A 22140-nucleotide genomic window follows, 5' to 3' on the forward strand; every position below is an offset into this window, starting at 1 on the left:
GCATAGATTATAAACGGGATGAGAAAACAAGTTTAGGCTAGATAATGAGGAGTGTTACTGAGTGTGATAAATGGAGTCTTGTTAGTAATATCGGCGGTATAGTTCAATATTTGTACTGGATACAAACCAATGGCCAGCTATCAACGAAATAATAATGACAGAAGTACGGATAATATGATAATTTGATGTTCGTCCTATGTCGTTATTACTTCATTAATCATATATCTATTCTAGTAATACGAATCCAAGGAATATCTGTTTACGATTCAGTAACATTTTTGGACAATACCGTCGATATTACTTACTAAACTCTAGATATACTTACCAGTCTGATTTATTATATTAAAGTAAGTATGTCTCTAACTCAGAAACAATTCCTGAAATTAAAGTAACGACAGACTAGTGGTGCGAACAGATAAATAAATGTTCTTTACTCGTAGATTTGTTATTCAAGGGAAGTAATTCGAATTCACCGATCGCTTACCGTTCTCAATGGTTTGCAAATTAGAAAAAAAATCATACGAACGCACGCACGCACGCACACACACACACACACACACAGTTACCTCGGGCATGAAAGAACAGTCTTGCTTAAAGTATATAGAATATCAAAAATACCTATTTTTTAAAGATTGAATTTTCTCCCTAGTGCAAAGATTTTAGCGACAAAAACAAAATAATGCAAATTTAAAAAAAAAAATCATTAGCATGTTTACTCTCAGAAATATCAAATACCAAGGGGGTTACCAAAATCATTCAAGTGTGGAAGTCTTTATTAACGGGAGAGCTCCACGAGGATTTCTGCGACTAAATGTCTAAGGGATTCGAAACCCCCCAGGTCATGCTATTTATTAGCTTAATAATTATGCCTAGGTTGTCACACAGAGGGAAAGGGCTAAGAGTCATAAGTCTGGTTGCAGTGCTTGAGTTTTTTCCCGGAGAAAGCGTATATGAATTATTTTTAACAGAGAATGAAGAAATTCAGATGTTTGCAAATTTAAAAAAAAAATCATTAATCAGAAATATCAAATACCAAGGGGTTACCAAAATCATTCAAGTGTGGAAGTCTTTATTAACGGGAGAGCTCCACGAGGATGCGACTAAATGTCTAATTTACAATCAATTTAGCCAAATAAAATGGTTTCTAGACTTCAAACATTATCAATGTAAATTTTGCTTGCAATCAAAATTTGAAAAATAATAATAAACCAGAAACTGAAAATATGTCGTGTAGTATAATACTGGCTATTCTGGCGAGTCAGTCACAGCGACAATTATATACCTTTGTCTGCAAACTCAGAGTCGACTGCGTACGTATGGCGATTAGAGTTACCTCCCGTTGACCGTTAATATTAGCCTTGGTACATGTTTACCTATATACTACCTTTTTACTTTAGGTGTCTAAATCGTTAGGGTAGTTTAACACTAACCACTCAATACTTGAGAGCAAGGGTTAGCATATAAATCTCAAAGTGCATTACTGATAATTAAGAAAATGGAAAAATAATTCCTGCTTTTTATGTGGGAACTCCATTTTACTAGAAATACTAGCGTTGGATCAATGGCATTACGTGACCTTAGCGAGAATAAGAAAGCCAAAATAAATGTACCAGATCGCAAACATCAGTGTTACCGACAGACCGCAAGTGATCTTGCGGCATTCCTTACCTGGTGGAACAAAAGAGATGCGAAAGTCGAGAACAGCTTAAAATAGCTGAAACCATCGCCAAAAAGATCAAACGACATGGAAACACCTGACTACATGTTTGACTTGGCACGTGTTACCTAATCATAAAAAACCAAACCATTTTCATTGCTTACCATAAACAGAGAGGAGGAAATCAAGAAAATCGTGTCAGTCTTTACAGATAGTACTAATTCACAAGAGGAACATATCGCCTTTTTCTCTCTGTGATAGTGTCTTTCTCTACTGCCACACAAATGGCCTACCTGACTCCATCAGATCACAAGTATTTCTTTTAATGCCTTATATATCACTAAATCAAAGCATTTACATGAAAAAAATTAGTTCAAACACAGCCTGCACATAGGATTCCAAACATCAAACGACCTCCAATGAAGAACGTATACCGGCAACATCGCACGGAGATCAAGTTAAACTTTCAGATTTTTGAAAATAAAGGAAAAGTATATCATCACCAGTATACTAATCGGGACCCCTATCTAAAAGCTGACATATTCAGTTGGTGATTCCATAATGTTCTCACTGGTTGGATCAGACCCCCCACGACTACGTTACTCATGTTGTTCACGTGTTCTTCTTTTGAAAAGTATCCTGACTTTTCTCCCGGTTGCGCTTTCCGTTACCGGAATGTCTGGTGAACATTCTGTTTTACAGTCACTATATCTATTCCATCAAGAATTTTGAACAGCTGCAGAGTCTTTCTGAGGAAGGAAGATTTTTCTCGTTTGGTACCATTCATGATGCTCTTTGTTTTCGATAGAAATTTTGTTTCCTTTTTGAAGATGTGACGAACAGATTGTAGATGTTTGACATAGTGTGAGGCGAATCTGTTTTGGTCAGTGTAAGTGGAGGCTTTAAAGATTTTAAATGTCCGAGATTTCTGTAGGGGTGCGACCTATGTTAGCAAATTTGCATTTGCTGTGACCTAGAATTGTGCCCGATTCTTTGTACTGATTGGACGGTAATTTCTGAGATGTTCGGATAATTCGTGTCAATGTCTTTGAGAGTTAGGCAAGGCTCTCTGGGCAGTTAAATGACGCAACTCTTGATAAAATCATTGAACAGTTACCAAATGAAATCATGAATGGCAGAAAGTTAATTTACAACTGGTACCTGGCGGGTGCTCTCAACATAGGTCTCGAACCCGCAACCCAGAGGTGGTGATACAAACGTTCAAACGCGACTTCCACATACAGTCGGAATCATGGCGAAACAAGATATGTTTATAATACACTATGACCCCAGTTGCAACAAAATTCTGAAGTGGGACGTTAAAACTGTACTGTGTAAGGCATGTGTTAATTGCATGCACACTTTGTGAAACACTTATGTCTTCATTGTGGTAATGATTTTTTTTCACTTTCAAATGTAGGTCAAAGGTACCATCAATGTCACATGATCAAAAATTTTGGAACCACCGGAAATGTCTTGTCACCGGGGAATAGCACATTACTGTGCAATAGTTATGAGCAAGGTTACTGTTGACAACAGACAAACAAACAGACAACTCAAAATCTGTAAGCCACCGATCTTTCCATCCGATGCATAATGATAGGAAAAGCGTAACACAATATGCCAAGACCAAGACCATGAAGTGGCGGGGACATGAAAAGTCACAGACATATAGGTCTGGTTAAAAGGGAGGGCGCTCAATCTGTACCGATATTGTTTTAAGAACGTAGGAACCATGTATCATTTGTTTGATGAAGACTAGGCTGCATGCGATTCATTCCCTTATATGAACACTTTTTCGTGTAAAATTGTTGACATTTACATTTGTTAAGATTTCGTAACAGATTGTGTTCCGTTTCTGCTATGGAGTCTACTTACTGTGCCTCTAGAAGTAAAAAGAATAACATAAAAGTATATATTTTCGGCAGCAAGTGCCGTTGCTTATAATAGAGTGTCTTTGGGATTTAAAGTAGGTCAGGTACTTCTCATTCCTTGGGTCCTCTGAGTAACTTTGAATGTTTGCTCGGGTCACAAGAATCTTAAGTTTTAGGAGAATTAAAAGTACAATTCAAACTCTGTGTTCTAGTGGCATTACTTTGGGATCCATCGAACACAAAGCATGGTTATTTAGTATGCAGTGAACACCAGGCCAATCATTTGTCTCGTAGATAGTATAACAGCTATCTTTTTCAACTAAATATTTCACAGTAGCAACACTAATATTTGATGCTTAAACAACAGATTTCCTTGACTTGTTTCCTCTTTCGCTTCGGCTGTACCATTCTTCACTTCATAGACCCTTCAGGAGAACAGTAATAAAAATCCAGACAGAAGTATTCTGCAAAACCCTGAATAAAATACGACATGTGTTGGTGTAGGCGTGTATTTCAAGTTTAGTCTCGATTTTCATCATAGCATTCAAATTTTGACACAGGTAGGAAGCACATCAATTACATCAAAACGTAACTTCCTCAAATCTTACCAAGTTAATTCAAGATCTTGTAATTTTGCGGTGTGCCAAGGTGCTGTGCTATTTCATCGGCAGTTACTACGGAAATTGTGTATTGATAAAGTATCTTGAATTACTCTTGTGCATCCTTGATACCACCAAAAGGATAAACAGACCATGAGAAGGCGCCATTGCCGAATCTCTGTGACTAAACATGAAACTCAAGTGCTCGTTTCAGATTCTATTGACGTGAAGTCAGTCTTAAGTTTAGAAACTTTCTCACATTAAAATTCCGTCAAAGAAAACAATTAAATTAAATATTGATGATTTTTAAGATTATAATCTTAACGGTTTAGCTGCAGCGTAGCTCTGGAAATGGATAGTATTATGGACGATAATGTCAATAAGCAGCTTCTTTTTTCCATTAATTAAAGCACACAAATACTTATTATGATGATGCAATACATGTGATGGGAGAAAGTGTATGCTAAGTGGTAAAAATGTCTTAGTAACTTATTCTTTTAACATTTTTAACATTTTAGATAACAATGAAATATACTAAACAAAAAAAGAAAGGTAACACTACTTTATTCTGTGATTAATTAATTAACCCCTTCATAAATCCTTACCAATCATGAATGAATAAAGTAATTGATCAATTCTGATAAAACTGCAGTCATGGTTCATTAAAAAACTTGGGGTCAATTTCAAAGGTAACACCATTAGTAACGGGTATGGCCACCGTTTGCGAAGTAAACAGCATTGCAGCGTCGTCGCATGGAACTCGTAAACCGGCGGATAATTCGAGGAGAGGTGTTGTTCCATTCAGCGATCAAGGCTTGGGCCAGCTCCTGCAAGTTTGACGGCTGATTTTGACGTTCTCTCACGCGTCGCCCAAGAACGTCCCAGACATGCTCAATCGGTGACAAATCAGGTGATTTAGATGGCCAATCTAACACCTGTACGTTATTCTGCTGCAAGAAAATTCTGCTGACGCGACTGGTGTGCGCTGTTGCGTTATCCTGTTGAAAAATGGCGCCAACGCCATGGCGTCTTAAGAATGGCAGAACCACTGGTCTTAAAATTTCGTCCCGATATCGAATGCCGGTTAAATTGCCATTTAACACAACAAGCCTGGTACGAGTCACCCCACAAATACCACCCCAAACCATTACACTTCCGCCGCCAAAGCGGTCCCGTTCTGCGACGCAGCAGTTCGCAAAACGCTCCCCTCGTCGCCTCCACACTCTGCGCCTTCCGCCACCGTGTTGCAGACAAAACCTGGACTCATCTGAAAACAGAACATTGTTCCATTGTCGTAAGGCCCAACGACGGTGAACACGGGTCCAGTTACGCCGATTATTACGGTGACGTCGCAACAAATTGGGTCCAGTGTAGGGACGCCGCGCTTTCAATTGGTAGGCCCTCAACCTGTTGCGGACTGTTTGGGGAGACACACGACGCCAAAACAATGTCCTTGTAGTCTCTACTGCGGTTACGAATCGATTGCGCAAGTGTATCAATCATAGACGACGGTCATCCCTGGCGGTCGTTTTACGGGGTCGGCCGCTTCGGGGACGATCGGATGTTGACCCAGTTTGGTTTAAACGACTTACCAAATGGAAAATTGTCTTAACACTGCAACCAAAATGCCGTGCAACTCGACGGCGAGACTCCCCAGCCTGGATCATGCCTATAGCCCTTTCTCTCTGTACTTGTGACAGCCGGGGCATAATGATAAAGTTGATAGATAGCAAGATTCGGTGATTTCTAAGTCCTAAGGATCTAAGGAACAGTTGTCAGTTTGAATGTTTATGAAATTCAAGCGAAGATACAAGTTAGTCGCAGAAAATCTCGTGCAGCTCTTTCGCTAATACAGACTTTCACGCTTGAATGATTTTGGTAACCCCCTTGGATTTTGTAATGTAAAACATAACCATTTTCTAATATTGCACAAACGTCATTTTGTTTTCACTCATTTACAGCTATTCGCCAAGGAAACATGTTAACCTTTCTTTTTTTGTTGAGTATATGTTCAACAAGAGGTCAAAAAGGCTTGTATCGCTCACATTTCCCATAGCTTTTAAACGGGAAATTTTGTTATTACTGCAGAATTTCAAACACTTAGTTCATATGAAACTACCGGTCAAATAACATTATCACAAATCTTTCATTTTTCATTTGAAAATTAAATTAATCCCAGTGAACTTGAAATTGAAAGACATTCATTTGAATAAACTTGAAAGATCTTCAACCGAAAGTGCAATAGGTCCTATATAAATGGCTTGTGGGTATTTAGGGTATTAAGAAGACAATGTCACTAGTTTTTTTTAATTGTATCCTGTGGCCATCGAAATAATGTGGGTCAAGTTCAATTATTAGAAATAAGGCTTTCGTTAGCCTGCAGCATTTTAATGGTAAATTACCATGAACCTGGTTTGGTTACTTTTAAATATTTCAAATACCGGCCATTTTCATTTATTTGAACAACTTTAAATGCCTTTTATCCCAAGATGCAACAAGCAAAAAATTATGGGTGCATGTCCTTCGCTTTATTTACAGATTTGATCTTGAATCCAATCACTTACTAAACTAAACAATAAAACATGTTGATTTTCGCTTACATATGACATGGAGTAAAAATTCTCTATAACTGTGTAACTAATAAGTGAAAAGATAAAAGAGAAAACAAAGATACTTTATTGCTATATACTTGTATTTGCTGACTTTATCTCATTTAGCACAGCAGTATACATTTCCGCTTAGTATTGATGGAGACGCCTTTCCGATGTATCATCATACCCGGTATCAACGAAATCAAGGTGCAGAAGATGTGAAGTTTCCAACGGTTCCGAAACAGTCATCCGTCTTGGTATCCATAAACATTGCAGTGTTAATGAATCTTATCCCGAGGTTATCTTTTAATTCAGTAAGCACCCTTGTTCTCTTACGAACTGTAAAACCTCTTATATTCCTGTGGATTATCCAACCCATTTCTGAAAAATGATCGTTAAAATTACGCCATGTCATTTAATTTTGTTTTCTCAAGAACGAATATTCATTACATTAGGATGAAGGGAATGGAGAGGGGTTGAAGTAAGAAAATTAAGAAATACCCTAAGCCAATTCAGATTTTTTAATCTTGTTCGTAATAAATATTGGGTTAACTTATGATGGCCCACAAATAATGCCGTTTGACGCCGATGTTTGGAAATAACATAACACTGAAGTCATTTCATGTAATTATAACTGAAACCAGTTAATGTAGTTATAACTGTAACAAGTTGTAGTTATAACTGTAACAAGTTAATGTAGTTATAACTGAAACCAGTTTATATAATTATAATTGAAACCAGTTGATGTAGTTACAGCGGTAACTAGTTACTGTAGTTATAACTAAAACCAGTTTACGTAGTTATAACTGTAACAAGTTGATGTAGTTATAACTCTAACCAGTTTACGTAGTTATAATTGTAACTAGCTGATGTAGTTATAACTGAAACCAGTTTACGTAGACATAACTGAAACAAATTGATGTAGTTATAACTGTAACCAGTATACGTAGTTATAACTGAAACCTGTTCATGTTGTTATAAAAATGTGTTCATGTTTGCAACAAATCACACGCAATATGTATTATACCGTCATTGAAACATCATGTGAAAATTTCCCTCATCATTACGTTAATGTGAAAATTTAGTTTCCACATCATTACGTGAATGTGAAAATTTCCCACATCATTACGTGAATGTGAAAATTTCCCACATCATTACGTTAATGCAAACAAATTCCTACATCATTACGTGAATGCCGTGTAGTGGAATTTCTGAAACTACGTAATTCAAGTTAGAAAGACTTACGATTACTGTAGGTGTGATAACATGAGTAGGACTTGGCTCTATAACACGCAAGGACAACGCAATCAGGTGTATAAAGTTTTTATCCCGTATCGAAAACCTTATTCACATGAGTCAAATGGCGATGTTAAGCTCAAATCAACAGAGGAAATTCCAAAACTATCTTAAACAGCTCTGCCGAAAATTCATCTACATGTGATTTCCTTGGACTTGGAATTGGGCGAATTCTCATTCTCTACCAAAGTTGTTGTTCCTTACATTTACAAACATGGAGGGTGCCGCAGCGCACCCTGGGAAGGTATGACACCGAGTGGACATTTGATGAATGGACGAACGTGAGGTAATCCTATAGAATCATTATAAAGTCAGAAAGTATATCAGATAATTGTTTATATGATTAACTTACCGGTAATTCCAAACCCGAAGTCCGTACATGTGTAGAGGATGGCATATCTAGTATAGTCGGTGTCCAAGACATACATGCGTCCTGGTGGTGCCGACGTCGGTAACCCTGGTTATAAGTAGAAAATTACATTATCATCTGACATCGATGGGGACTAAATATATCATGTTCAGACAATATTACTTCAAAACCGTCATCAAGTTTATACAAAAAATACACAAGGGAATTACTTTGTAATAATGATGTTAAAAAAAGATAATATTCATATGAGATTTACACGGAAACTCCAGAATGGGTACCAGCAGAATAAGATTAGGTGTTAAGGAAAAATAAGTGGTTGTCGTAATCTTGGTGGGTATAGGCGATGGACGTAGCCAATAGACTTTTTGTTTTTAAAGTCAAGACATCGTCAATATATCTAAGAGTTACCTGTTTTGATAATGTTTTTCGAAAATGAGCATCGTATGAAAACAAAAGTCTGCAAACAGAGGTACACGCGACTAGTTACAATAGGTATGCCAAGAGTTTGTTGGAAAAATCCAAACTCGCCGAAGATGTTGTCAACCAGAAACTCGATCATAATGTCTTTTTCGATATAATTCTTCTTTCATTTCATTTGAAATACGTGCAGTTTACAAACATATATTTTGTACATTATATATTCGTAAAACGAAAGCTCTAATAACAAGATAACGAAGGTGTTCTTTCAGTTTAAGATAGAATATCATGGTGCAAAATCAACTGTTCTTCTAGAAGAAAGGCTTTTTAGAAAAGGGTGTTGAAGATTACTTAAAAGCTCTTTTAAATCTATATACTTCTAATTACTCGTCTTGGATGAATAACGTAACAATAAGACTGTAATCCAGATTTGATCGAGCTATTTGATGTAGGTTTGATTAAACAGCTAGATGAACTAGCAATAAAATGCTTTTAATGGATTTAATGGATGATCGAGTTTCACTGACTTGTATTTTATTTCCACGTTAGATTTCAACTTGCTAATTCATTTTAAAATGATGAACCAAACAAATTTAATCCACTCATTTTATCCATTCTCTAGTACAGTTTTCCTCGGGATTCATAAGATTCTTGAAATTCATATTCCAATGAATGAAAGGGATTTCACGATATTTATGACTTTTCATGACAAACTCTGGTTGTTTAACATTTTGGATAATGCTTATCTCGCCAATTTCTGAGTGCCCAGTTGGACCATCATTATAAACAGAGATAAAAGAAAAACAAGCTAAGGGAGGTAGTTCTAAGGTTACGTACAAGTATAAGGGAATACTGCCTTAAACTTACTTTTCGTGTAAAATGTTGCTGTTGTCATTAGCATCTACATCCTTTTTTACAAACTAAACTTTCATAAATTGCTTAGTTACTGAAGAATCACGGCTATCCATTCGGACAGGCTTGTACAACACAATCAATATTTTTATGAAGTCTCCACAATATGGTTTAAAGAATCTACTTGAAGGTTTCGTTATAAGGAATGTGGAAGCGAAATTAGAGAGTTAAAAGCAGTAAAGTCAAATAATGAATTAAACTGTATCATAAGTTGTTTAGTCCTTCTATTGAAATATGGTGCCAGTGACACTCCCCGTCTAGATTTTGACTCTTGATCACATTATGGGCTTGAACATTTTCAAATAAAAAAGTTATATATCTGAATATTTTAGAAGAATGTCAAGTCCAAGTATTTATTCAGAACTAAATTCAGAATTAAAACGTAGCATACAAGTTATATGACCTCTTTTGCTCATTTTCATTAAGATTAAATTTGTACGATATATTTGACTCGTAGATATATCTGTCAGTTTTTGCTGTTCATCAAACATTGTTTTCAGCTTATATGTCTGAATCCAACTTTGACAGTATTTGCCATTCTTCTCAATAAAATGCAGCAAATGTAAAAAGTGCATATTATAACTTTTATAGCTAAAACCATAATATACATGGTTTCGTTTTATTGAATGATAAGATTTACTCTCATAAACATCAGACAACTTACAGCGAAGTGAATTGGTGTCGAAGTAGTTGGGAAAATTAGGGTCAACCCGTGTTAGACTGCCGGTGACCGTTCTTGGTAAAACATATACCCCTCTCCTGAAGGATAAAAATCGATAAACAAGTTAACACTTATAATCCTATATTGTAATAGTAAGTTATATAAACATAGATATGATCCTATCCTGTAATAGTATTTATATAAACAAAGATATGATCCTACCCTGTAATAGTATTTATATAAACATAGATATGATCCTATCCTGTAATAGTATTTATATAAACAAAGATATGATCCTACCCTGTAATAGTAAGTTATATAAACATAGATATGATCCTATCCTGTAATAGTATTTATATAAACATAGATATGATCCTACCCTGTAATAGTAAGTTATATAAACATAGATATGATCCTACCCTGTAATAGTATTTATATAAACATAGATATGATCCTACCCTGTAATAGTAAGTTATATAACATAGGAGACAAATACTGTTGTATACCTAGTGGCTTTCCAGTTGACAGTTGCTGTGAAGCTCCCGTTTCCCTCATGTCTATAGGAGACGGTTCTACATCGTGATGATTTATTAACCACCTGTGAAAACAGCCCCGTGTCCAGCCACTCCACGTGGTACCAGTCACCTTCAAACTGTGGTAACACAACATATTGAACTTCAATGTGTATAAACATTTGCATGGAAATGCTGAAGGAATGGGTGATTTAAGTTGTGATCATCTACGACCAGCACATTAACATGACTACATCATTACAGTGAGAATGAAATCAGCAACGACTCAGCGCTTAAATGGTGGTTTGTCATAATTTTCTTAGAGATAGTCACCAAACAAAATAGGAAATGAAATATAAGCATGACTTTGATGTCATCAGTGAATAGATTTAAGAGTCATTTTGCCGTTAATGTCAAATTACGACAGTCCAGTTCTCAAAGGCAATCTTTACAAGCTGTAGGGTACCGAAATGCATGCTGGGGAAGAACGACTTAATAGCTATGTGTGTGCAGTTTTATGTCGACGATAATTCATATTAATTTAATCATAAAATATATTGGTGTTACATTTGTAAAGAAACCGTGTTTAATTCTGTAGTAAACCGCATTTTTTATTATCATAATCATTAAAACGAGCAAATGAGGGAAGGATACGAAGCTATAATGTTTGAGGTTGGAACTTCAGCGACGTGTCACTTGTGTGTTTACCTATATGAATTATATTGCTTTGAAAAGGGGACTTTTCCAAAGAAGAATATCATAGAGCCGGAACACACACAGATATCTTGAGTCATAAATTTCTTGACGGAAATTCGCTGATCCTATCTCAACAATCTTAAAGATTTACAAAAATATTCATAAAAGATCATTGATTATTGATCATTAATCGGAGTTTCTTATTTTCATTAACGCTCTCCCAATGTCAGAAGAAATTTGAAGCACTTTTCCATTACATACGGCATAAACGTCGGCTATGCGTTTGATGTAAGGACGTCACGGACGAGTTGAGATCACGCAATTAATGTCTGACCAATCATCAATGACACGTTTGTCTTTTGTTTTCTTTAGTATATGGTTCCAGAGATAAGACATGGACATTTCACATGCACATTTGTTTGTTTGGTTTTGCTATGATACACTCATTGCCGCGGGACTTAGTTTACATTCAGGACGGTGTGTTATCACCGGATATTGTCTTCCCTTGTTTACAAACAGATTTGTTTTCGTCACTGCAAAAGAAATTTACACCATTATTCCAAGAGGCCGCTGATAATTTACACACAGAATAGCATACTATCACAAAGCGTTTTTTTCCTAATATGCACACCAGATAGTGAATTAATAATCACGAATTTTTTCCGATATTAGACACACAATAGTGTACTTTGTACCATGATATTCTACTCTTATGAATCGTATCTTTATTTAAACAGGAAACCTTCCCCTGACGTACACACTGAATAGTGTTCTGTCATAAAACCTTCCCCTGACGTACACACTGAATAGTGTTCTGTCATAAAACCTTCCCCTGACGTACACACTGAATAGTGTTCTGTCAAAAAACCTTTCCCTGACGTACACACTGAATAGTGTTCTGTCATAAAACCTTCCCCTGACGTACACACTGAATAGTGTTCTGTCATAAAACCTTCCCCTGACGTACACACTGAATAGTATTCTGTCATAAAACCTTCTCCTGACGTACACACTGAATAGTGTTCTGTCATAAAACCTTCCCCTGACGTACACACTGAATAGTGTTCTGTCATAAAACCTTCCCCTGACGTACACACTGAATAGTGTTCTGTCATAAAACCTTCCCCTGACGTACACACTGAACAGTGTTCTTTCATAAAACCTTTCTCTGACGTACACACTGAATAGTGTTCTGTCATAAAACCTTCCCCTGACGTACACACTGAACAGTGTTCTTTCATAAAACCTTTCTCTGACGTACACACTGAACAGTGTTCTTTCATAAAACCTTTCTCTGACGTACACACTGAATATTTTTCTGTCATAAAACCTTCCCCTGACGTACACACTGAATAGTGTTCTGTCATAAAACCTTCCCCTGACGTACACACTGAATAGTGTTCTGTCATAAAACCTTTCCCTGACGTACACACTGAATAGTGTTCTGTCATAAAACCTTTCTCTGACGTACACACTGAATAGTGTTCTGTCATAAAACCTTCCCCTGACGTACACACTGAATAGTGTTCTGTCATAAAACCTTTCCCTGGCGTACACACTGAATAGTGTTCTGTCATAAAACCTTTCTCTGACGTACACACTGAATAGTGTTCTGTCATAAAACCTTCCCCTGACGTACACACTGAATAGTGTTCTGTCATAAAACCTTCCCCTGACGTACACACTGAATAGTGTTCTGTCATAAAACCTTTCCCTGGCGTACACACTGAATAGTGTTCTGTCATAAAACCTTTCTCTGACGTACACACTGAATAGTGTTCTGTCATAAAACCTTACCCTGACGTACACACTGAATATTTTTCTATCATAAAAAACCTTACCCTGACGTACACACTGAATAGTGTTCTGTCATAAAACCTTTCCCTGACGTACACACTGAATAGTTTTCTATCAGGAAGCCTTCCCCTGACGTACACACTGAATAGTGTTTTGTCATAAAACCTTTCCCTGACGTACACACTGAATAGTGTTCTGTCATAAAACCTTTCTCTGACGTACACACTGAATAGTGTTCTGTCATAAAACCTTCCCCTGACGTACACACTGAATAGTGTTCTGTCATAAAACCTTCCCCTGACGTACACACTGAATAGTGTTCTGTCATAAAACCTTCCCCTGACGTACACACTGAATAGTGTTCTGTCATAAAACCTTTCTCTGACGTACACACTGAATAGTGTTCTGTCATAAAACCTTTCCCTGACGTATACACTGAATAGTGTTCTGTCATAAAACCTTTCTCTGACGTACACACTGAATAGTGTTCTATCATAAAACCTTCCCCTTACGTACACACTGAATAGTGTTCTGTCATAAAACCTTTCCCTGACGTACACACTGAATAGTTTTCTATCAGGAAGCCTTCCCCTGACGTACACACTGAATAGTGTTCTGTCATAAAACCTTTCCCTGACGTACACACTGAATAGTGTTCTGTCATAAAACCTTTCCCTGACGTACACACTGAATAGTGTTCTGTCATAAAACCTTCCCCTGACGTACACACTGAATAGTGTTCTGTCATAAAACCTTACCCTGACGTACACACTGAATAGTGTTCTGTCATAAAACCTTCCCCTGACGTACACACTGAATAGTGTTCTGTCATAAAACCTTCCCCTGACGTACACACTGAATAGTGTTCTGTCATAAAACCTTACCCTGACGTACACACTGAATATTTTTCTATCATAAAAAACCTTACCCTGACGTACACACTGAATAGTGTTCTGTCATAAAACCTTTCCCTGACGTACACACTGAATAGTTTTCTATCAGGAAGCCTTCCCCTGACGTACACACTGAATAGTGTTTTGTCATAAAACCTTTCCCTGACGTACACACTGAATAGTGTTCTGTCATAAAACCTTTCTCTGACGTACACACTGAATAGTGTTCTGTCATAAAACCTTCCCCTGACGTACACACTGAATAGTGTTCTGTCATAAAACCTTCCCCTGACGTACACACTGAATAGTGTTCTGTCATAAAACCTTCCCCTGACGTACACACTGAATAGTGTTCTGTCATAAAACCTTTCTCTGACGTACACACTGAATAGTGTTCTGTCATAAAACCTTTCCCTGACGTATACACTGAATAGTGTTCTGTCATAAAACCTTTCTCTGACGTACACACTGAATAGTGTTCTATCATAAAACCTTCCCCTGACGTACACACTGAATAGTGTTCTGTCATAAAACCTTTCCCTGACGTACACACTGAATAGTTTTCTATCAGGAAGCCTTCCCCTGACGTACACACTGAATAGTGTTCTGTCATAAAACCTTTCCCTGACGTACACACTGAATAGTGTTCTGTCATAAAACCTTTCCCTGACGTACACACTGAATAGTGTTCTGTCATAAAACCTTCCCCTGACGTACACACTGAATAGTTTTCTATCAGGAAACCTTCCCCTGACGTACACACTGAAAAGTGTTCTGTCATAAAACCTTACCCTGACGTACACACTGAATATTTTTCTATCATAAAAAACCTTACCCTGACGTACACACTGAATAGTGTTCTATCATAAAACCTTCCCCTGTTGTACACATTGAATAGTTTTCTATCAGGAAGCCTTCCCCTGACGTACACACGGAATAGTTTTCTATCAGGAAGCCTTCCCCTGTTGTACACACTGAATATTTTTCTATCAGGAAGCCTTCCCCTGACGTACACACTGAATCGTTTTCTATCAGGAAGCCTTCACCTGACGTACACACTGAATAGTTTTCTATCAGAAAGCCTTCCCCTGACATACACACTGAATATTTTTCTATCAGGAAGCCTTCCCCTGACGTACACACTGAATAGTTTTCTATCAGGAAACCTTCCCCTGATATACACACTGAATATTTTGCTATCAGGAAGCCTTCCCCTGACGTACACACTGAATAGTTTTCTATTAGCAAATCCTTGCCAACCCGAGTAAGTGATGTCAAATTCTCGAATTAGGACAGACCTAACAGTATCGAAACTGTCAGACATTCTAGTAAACACGTCTAGCTTCATATAAGCACAAGGGAATGAACTAATTTCCTATGTGAAATGGGTAAAAATATTTTTGCAAGATTCATGTCTTTGGTTTCAAAATTTCAAAAAGACAACCATGTATGTATTATGAGATGTATGTAATGTCATATTGTAACGTTTATAAAATGAATGATAGTGGATGAGAGTAGAGAGTAGATGTATAGCGATGTTGTGAAATAAACGTCAACAGGAACATCCCTATCTTGTCACAGGGATGACGTCTTAGCATTTCTTCAATAACATATAACCAAACGCGAAACAGGAATTCCTCTCTTCTTACAATTTACAAGTCACTATACATGTATAACAACAACGTGCTAACAACGGATTCCTGTAATAAAAAAAACAACTTGTTACCCTGTCTGGATCGAAGTCGGTGATGGCCGGAACAAGGGGACATCCTGCTTGTAGGAGAGAAGCTGTCCCAACGAGAAACAATAGTTGCAAAACGAGACCCATCTTAACTACCGTGAATTTCACATCTCGAACATGGGCTCGGTTTATATACTACAACAATAATTGTCTCCAGGCGACAGTGGGATCAGTTGAATTTCATTACGCATGCGTCAAGAACTATTGACTTTATAGGTAATTATTACACATTGATATTATACACTGTTTCATATCATCGCCAGTAGAATGTCGATGAGAAGTCGAATAAATGAGTCTAAGACAAGCAGTTCAAACCATCTGGATATTTAACAAGCACTTCCTAGTTTAAACAAAATTTATAATATCCTATGTCAGCGGTGTAATTGAATATAGATGTTATAATTTCCTCGAGTCCAGATCAATTTTAAATATTTTCAAAGACAAACAAGAAACTAAAACTAAAACACAAGAAATTCCTTCAAAATAGCTATATTTAAAACCAATAATGAAATGTTTCTGCAGGTGATGGTACCGCCCACATGGTCACTATATCGTTAACAAACGAAAGAAATTCATAACGATATTGGCAACTTAATATATTTCTAATCACACATAAAAAAGTAGTTTACCTATAAATATCTCAATTTTTATTACAATTTTATGTGAATAATATATTAACTTGTATACGTTTTAAATTTCTGTGTTTAAGAAACTACTCTTCATATTTTTGAGCGATCCAATACAAAATATTATTTCGATATTTTTTAACAGTCATCGAAATTTAACTTGAGTGACCGTTATGCTTTTCTTTTGGAGTATTTCCTTTGTGAAGCATGTCTTGGTAACGAGTTTTTAATTAAAACCCATTTTGAAAGAATCGCGTGTATATATGTCATATACAGAGGAAATGCGCAAAATTTTAAATACGATATTTTAGTATGCTCTCCTCAAATGGACAGTTAGGGTGTTATATAGTGCCCATATTGTTGAGAAACCTATTTTCAGTTCAGTTCTAGACGGATGTTTTAAGGGATGGCTTCATAAATCGAGTTATTTTATTTTCAATAACTAAACGAACTTAAGTGACTTTAAGTTTGAATTTGAACACGCCGCGTTACAATTATGCATGAAGCGAAAGTTATTCTATATTTAAGACTGTATGAAATAACACATTTTAATAATTCCCTTGTCTGTTTATCATTCCCAAACGGACAAAAATCTAGAGCTGCAACCCCTTTTGATAGAGCTGTACTACAAATAGGGACATAATCACATAAAAGTTCAAAAGCGAAATCAAACGGCTTTGAAAAGGCAAATATCAAAATAGTTAACACCAAAAATATTTAGAGCTAAAATACATCGCAGACATACCATTTCATCAGATAGGAAACACCACCAGACAAAAGTTGGAACAAGGTGCTCGCTAAAAGCGTATGCAAATTCGCATTCATCATCACAGAATTTGTGTATCCAGCAGAACGAACGATACTTTTAGTTCCGTCATTTTGAACATTTATTCGGACAAATCAGTTTGTCAATTTTATACTTAATTCGAATATTTTCAATGCATCTGTGCTTAATATTACTGATATGTAGCCTTAAGAGGTGACTGGTGAAAATATGATGGAATTATGACTCATAAATGACAACTTGGCTTGTTGACAAATGAGATAACTAATCAACCGTATGGAATTGTTTATCTAGAAATCTGCATTATATACATTTCAGAATAGGTAATAATTGGACATTATTACAATGCTAATGGATGTTCCTTCTTAGTTGACATGTCATAACCCGTCAGCATTGAAAATGTAGAAAGAAGTCAGTTAAAGTTATGTAGCCAGTGGCTCTTTCCAAGTCTCATCTTTATCAATTATCTTATTGATGTTATACACCAGAAAACTATAATATATAAGTATAATTTTAGTTATTGTCATAAATTGAATATACTCTCACCAATGTATGAAAATCAAATATTTAAACATGTCTTATCGAATTTTAGTTCTATATACCGTCATTCAAATCGGTTGGATTTATCACGAAATAACTTAGTTTTGCTGGGGTTTAAATTGACAAACCAACAGTATATATATGTCATAGGAAAACTCCCTCGATTTATTAAGTTCTGTCCATATTCATTTTTTTTCATAAAATAAGACTCCTGTGACATAATAACATAATAAGGGATATTCTATCGGTTTATAATAGATGATATTTACTCTCTGAAGATTACAAATCAAATGTTCCTTACTCATTTACCAATAAGTGAAGTTTAACTGCATCATATATCTGAGAGAGGTGCTGAGGCATCATGATGCAAGAGAGAATGATGCTAGGGGCTGAAAGCGTGGAATCTGGGAAGCGAGTCGAGAACCTAAGAATAGATTGAAGTTTTATAAAGGTAGGTAGGCGTATTAACCCTATTTAAGTTGTACACTTAAAGTTGTACATCTGTTAGTGTATTTATGTATCTGGGGTTCAGTATTTATTACAATGGCAAGGTAGAATAATTATCCATAATAGTCCATCAAGACATTGAATAGTACATATGCACCTTTTGTCAACTAAAGTAAGAAGCCTGTGGGTGATAATATCAAAGTGATCACCTTTCCTCCATTGAATTTGAAAATACAGAACAGTTAAGTCAATTAGTCGAGTCATTCAGATTTTACACAAGTGCTCCATATAGTGATCTGATAGCAATACCTCTGTACTATTACTAGGAGTTATTAAATTTTATGTTATTGTATTGTCCTGTCCTACTTTTCTACTATTGCTGATAACACAGTCAAGTGACATATTACAAACACCCATTTAACTGTATTTGTTTCGCTTTTGCAAATTTTCAGAAACATGTGACTTTCTATAAGGAAAACACAATCTTACACTTACAAACATGTATATTTAAGAAAATGTGTATCATCAATCTCTATTGGAAAAATTCTATATTTCGATTTTCTGTAGGAGTACATTTCTATTGTGTACAATATGTCATTGATGCTATATTTATGCTTATATGTTAATTGTTGTATAAGCGTGGACAGCTATACAGTATTGGATAACCATATAAATCTGCTTTCAGGAAATATGATGATCTGGTGGCCAATATTTCTGAAGTTAGATCTAATGTTCTGTAGATAATTGTTTGAAAGGATGGATTTCAGGAATTAATTTTAAAGTAACAAAAACAATATGTTTTTAATCCAAGCTTCTGAATATGTATTAAAGGAAATAAGTAACTTACTCATTTCCGAGGCAGCCTTTTAAAAAATGTGTTTCCTCTTCAATTAAAAAGTAGCAGAATGATTCTTTGATAATAAGAAACAAAAAGAGAAAAATGTTAAAAATGCTAGAATTTCATTTGCTTTAACGAACTTAAAACTGCAAAAAAACCAAAACCGATAATTAAAAAAAAATCTATTTGGGGATGTCTCTTTATAATTATTATATCATTATTATTATATTGTTTATATGTCCTAAAATCAAGAAAAGGAATTCACCAAGCAGTCCTTAAGGAATTTGAAACTTGTGATTAGTGGTAATATTCATGTAAATATTAGTCTGAAATATAATCAAAATGTTAAAACTATCCTTACGACGAATTATATTTGCAATTGTTGACGCTATTAACCGAATCACACCATCAACTACGCCGTAAAAATGTAGTGCAGAAGCAAAATTTCTTCGAGCGTCATATGAATCACCATTTTCAACAAATAAGAAGAACTTTACAAAGTATATTTAAAAAATACAAAACTCCAAGTTTTCATGTTAGAATATATTTTATATTGAAATATTTCCTACTTCCGGTCAAGCACGACTTTCATTTGCCTTTAAGTTTGAAAACAAATATTTGATCTATTTGATGATTTGAAATATATTCACATCAAAATCAATAAAATGCTGCTTAACGACAAAAAAGAATAAATATGATATACTGTTTATATTGGTGACAAGAGAGAACGTTTGGGCTTTGCTGAATTCAGTGTAACTTCTTGATATCGTGACTGTAAAAATAGAATATCCAATTCTGCCAATGTTATCAGTATTGAATTTTGAATATTTTCAATATCTTTTAATCCATACGTCATCTTGCATAATCTGTGATGTAATCTCCTCTATAATTGACAGAGTATATAGATTGGAGAACTGGCAGTCATGCTTCGGAAACGCAGTTCTGTCAATATGCCTTGAAAATACAAGATTATCATCAAAATATCAAACAATACTATCATGTTGTATTTAATGCCATACAGTGGACACATGTGTCAGTGCTAGTAGTTGGTACACCTTGTATAGCCAAAGAATTGAAAGACTTGAGGAGGAAAAAAGAAACAGAAAGAAAGAAAAGGGAAGTGTGAAAAGATAGATATAACAGAATTTTTTTTAATTTCATACCATACGCCTGCTACGTCATCTGATCAAAGTTCATGAAATTCACATACTCTTGAAATCCTTCAATGTAACGTCTGTTTGTGTCAGAAATAATAACTAATTTCGTAAAAATACAATGATTAGAGAGAGGTAGTGAAAGGATTGGGTCAGGCAAGAGAGAAAGGTGGGAACTGGAAGGAAAGAAATCATATAACTGAATACAACTGTTCACACGATATTATTTAAATGCCTTTTAAATACACAACTGTAAGAAAGAATATCTAAATGTTTTTACGAGGTTCAAAAACTAGCAAAATATTCCAACAGCATAAAAACCAGAGGGAAACAAACATTGCATGGAACTTTCGTCTTTTGATGATGGGTTTTCTTTTTTCTCCAAATCTGTAATAATACTTTTCTATATCAAATATTTGAGAAATTAATGCCATAATATTAGAGTTGAAGGTGGCTCCCAGTGAAATAGTCATGTTTGAATGGAATAATTTTTTTAGAAAAGGATGTTGAAAATTGGACAAAATCTATTTTGAGTTCTCCATGATACACACATACCATTAATTCCTTTTTGTTCGAAAACAGTTTCAAAATAAGGCTGTTATCAAGATTTTCAAGATTTTTCGAACCAGAAATAAAACGTAGTTTATATAAATTCAAAGTTATAGAATCCAATAGACACGGGGTAGGTCAGTATCCTTTACATAAACAATCAATCTAAATGGTAGTCATATCGAAACATAATTTGTTAGCAGTTCTGCTTCGGAAAGAAAGAAAAGCAGGTCATGGACGTTGCAATTGAAAGACTTAAAATTTGGAACTATCAAATCGTTTCCATTTCCATGTGGTTAAATATTGTTTTATCAATGTTTGCTGGTGAAAAAATGTCTCTCGATAAAACATATATTTTTTTCGATATACACAAGCCTTTTTCATTGTAACAAGCAATAATTATCATACGGTAGGTACATAATGACAACACTACGTCAGACAAAGATCATTGATTGCATGCAATTACTTGTGATTCTTATAGCCAACCATTTTCATTTAAATGATGGAAGGGAAGTAACTCTATCAACAAAACTAACAATATGAAACAAATGTGAATTAAACAATCGAATACAAAGAACAAGCCATGCAGTGTTATTACATGTCATGATATTAAGGTGACTTTTGTTCTATTGTTTTGTATGATATAAAGGTGATTTGTGTTCTGTTGTTCTATATGATATTAAGGTAACTATCGTTATGATGTTCTCTATGATATAAAGGTGATTTTTGTTCTGTTGTTCTGTATGATATTAAGGTGACTTTTGTTCTGTATGATATTAAGGTGACTTTTGTTCTGTATGATATTAAGGTGACTTTTGTTCTGTATAATATTAAGGTGACTTTTGTTCTGTATGATATTAAGGTGACTTTTGTTCTGTATGATATTAAGGTGACTATTGTTCTGTATGATATTAAGGTGACTATTGTTCTGTATGATATTAAGGTGACTTTTGTTCTGTATGATATTAAGGTGACTATTGTTCTGTATGATATTAAGGTGACTATTGATCTGTATGATATTAAGGTGACTTTTGTTTTGTATGATATTAAGGTGACTATCGTTATGATGTTCTCTATGATGTAAAGGTGATTTTTGTTCTATTGCTCTGTATAACATTAAGCAGTTGTTCTTATACTCTTTAGGTTACTTTTGTTCTAATGTTCTGTATGATATTAAGCGGACGTT

General features: G+C 35.4%; 1 protein-coding gene across 1 annotated transcript; it reads right to left on the bottom strand.

The window, feature by feature from the left end:
* Nucleotides 1-6923: 6923 nt before the first annotated feature.
* On the bottom strand, nt 6924-16103 carry LOC132555798 (apolipoprotein D-like). Its single transcript, XM_060220161.1, has 5 exons — nt 16002-16103; nt 10884-11029; nt 10381-10475; nt 8370-8474; nt 6924-7102 (listed from the first exon to the last, which is right to left on the bottom strand). The coding sequence occupies exons 1-5, from the start codon at nt 16101-16103 to the stop codon at nt 6924-6926; spliced, it is 627 nt and encodes a 208-aa protein (XP_060076144.1).
* Between the last annotated feature and the right edge of the window lie 6037 nt (nt 16104-22140).

The sequence above is a fragment of the Ylistrum balloti genome, unplaced genomic scaffold, assembly GCF_031769215.1.
Source record: "Ylistrum balloti isolate Yb309-2 unplaced genomic scaffold, AGI_CSIRO_Ybal_v1 Utg370516, whole genome shotgun sequence".
Taxonomy (NCBI): domain Eukaryota; kingdom Metazoa; phylum Mollusca; class Bivalvia; order Pectinida; family Pectinidae; genus Ylistrum; species Ylistrum balloti.

Coding starts and splice junctions, on each gene's coding strand:
- LOC132555798 (XM_060220161.1), bottom strand. CDS start 16,103: ATGGGTCTCGTTTTGCAACTATTGTTTCTCGTTGGGACAGCTTCTCTC. Junction 11,030..16,001: donor CCGACTTCGATCCAGACAGG/GTAACAAGTTGT, acceptor GTGTTACCACAG/TTTGAAGGTGACTGGTACCA. Junction 7,103..8,369: donor CTTCGGGTTTGGAATTACCG/GTAAGTTAATCA, acceptor ATCATTTTTCAG/AAATGGGTTGGATAATCCAC.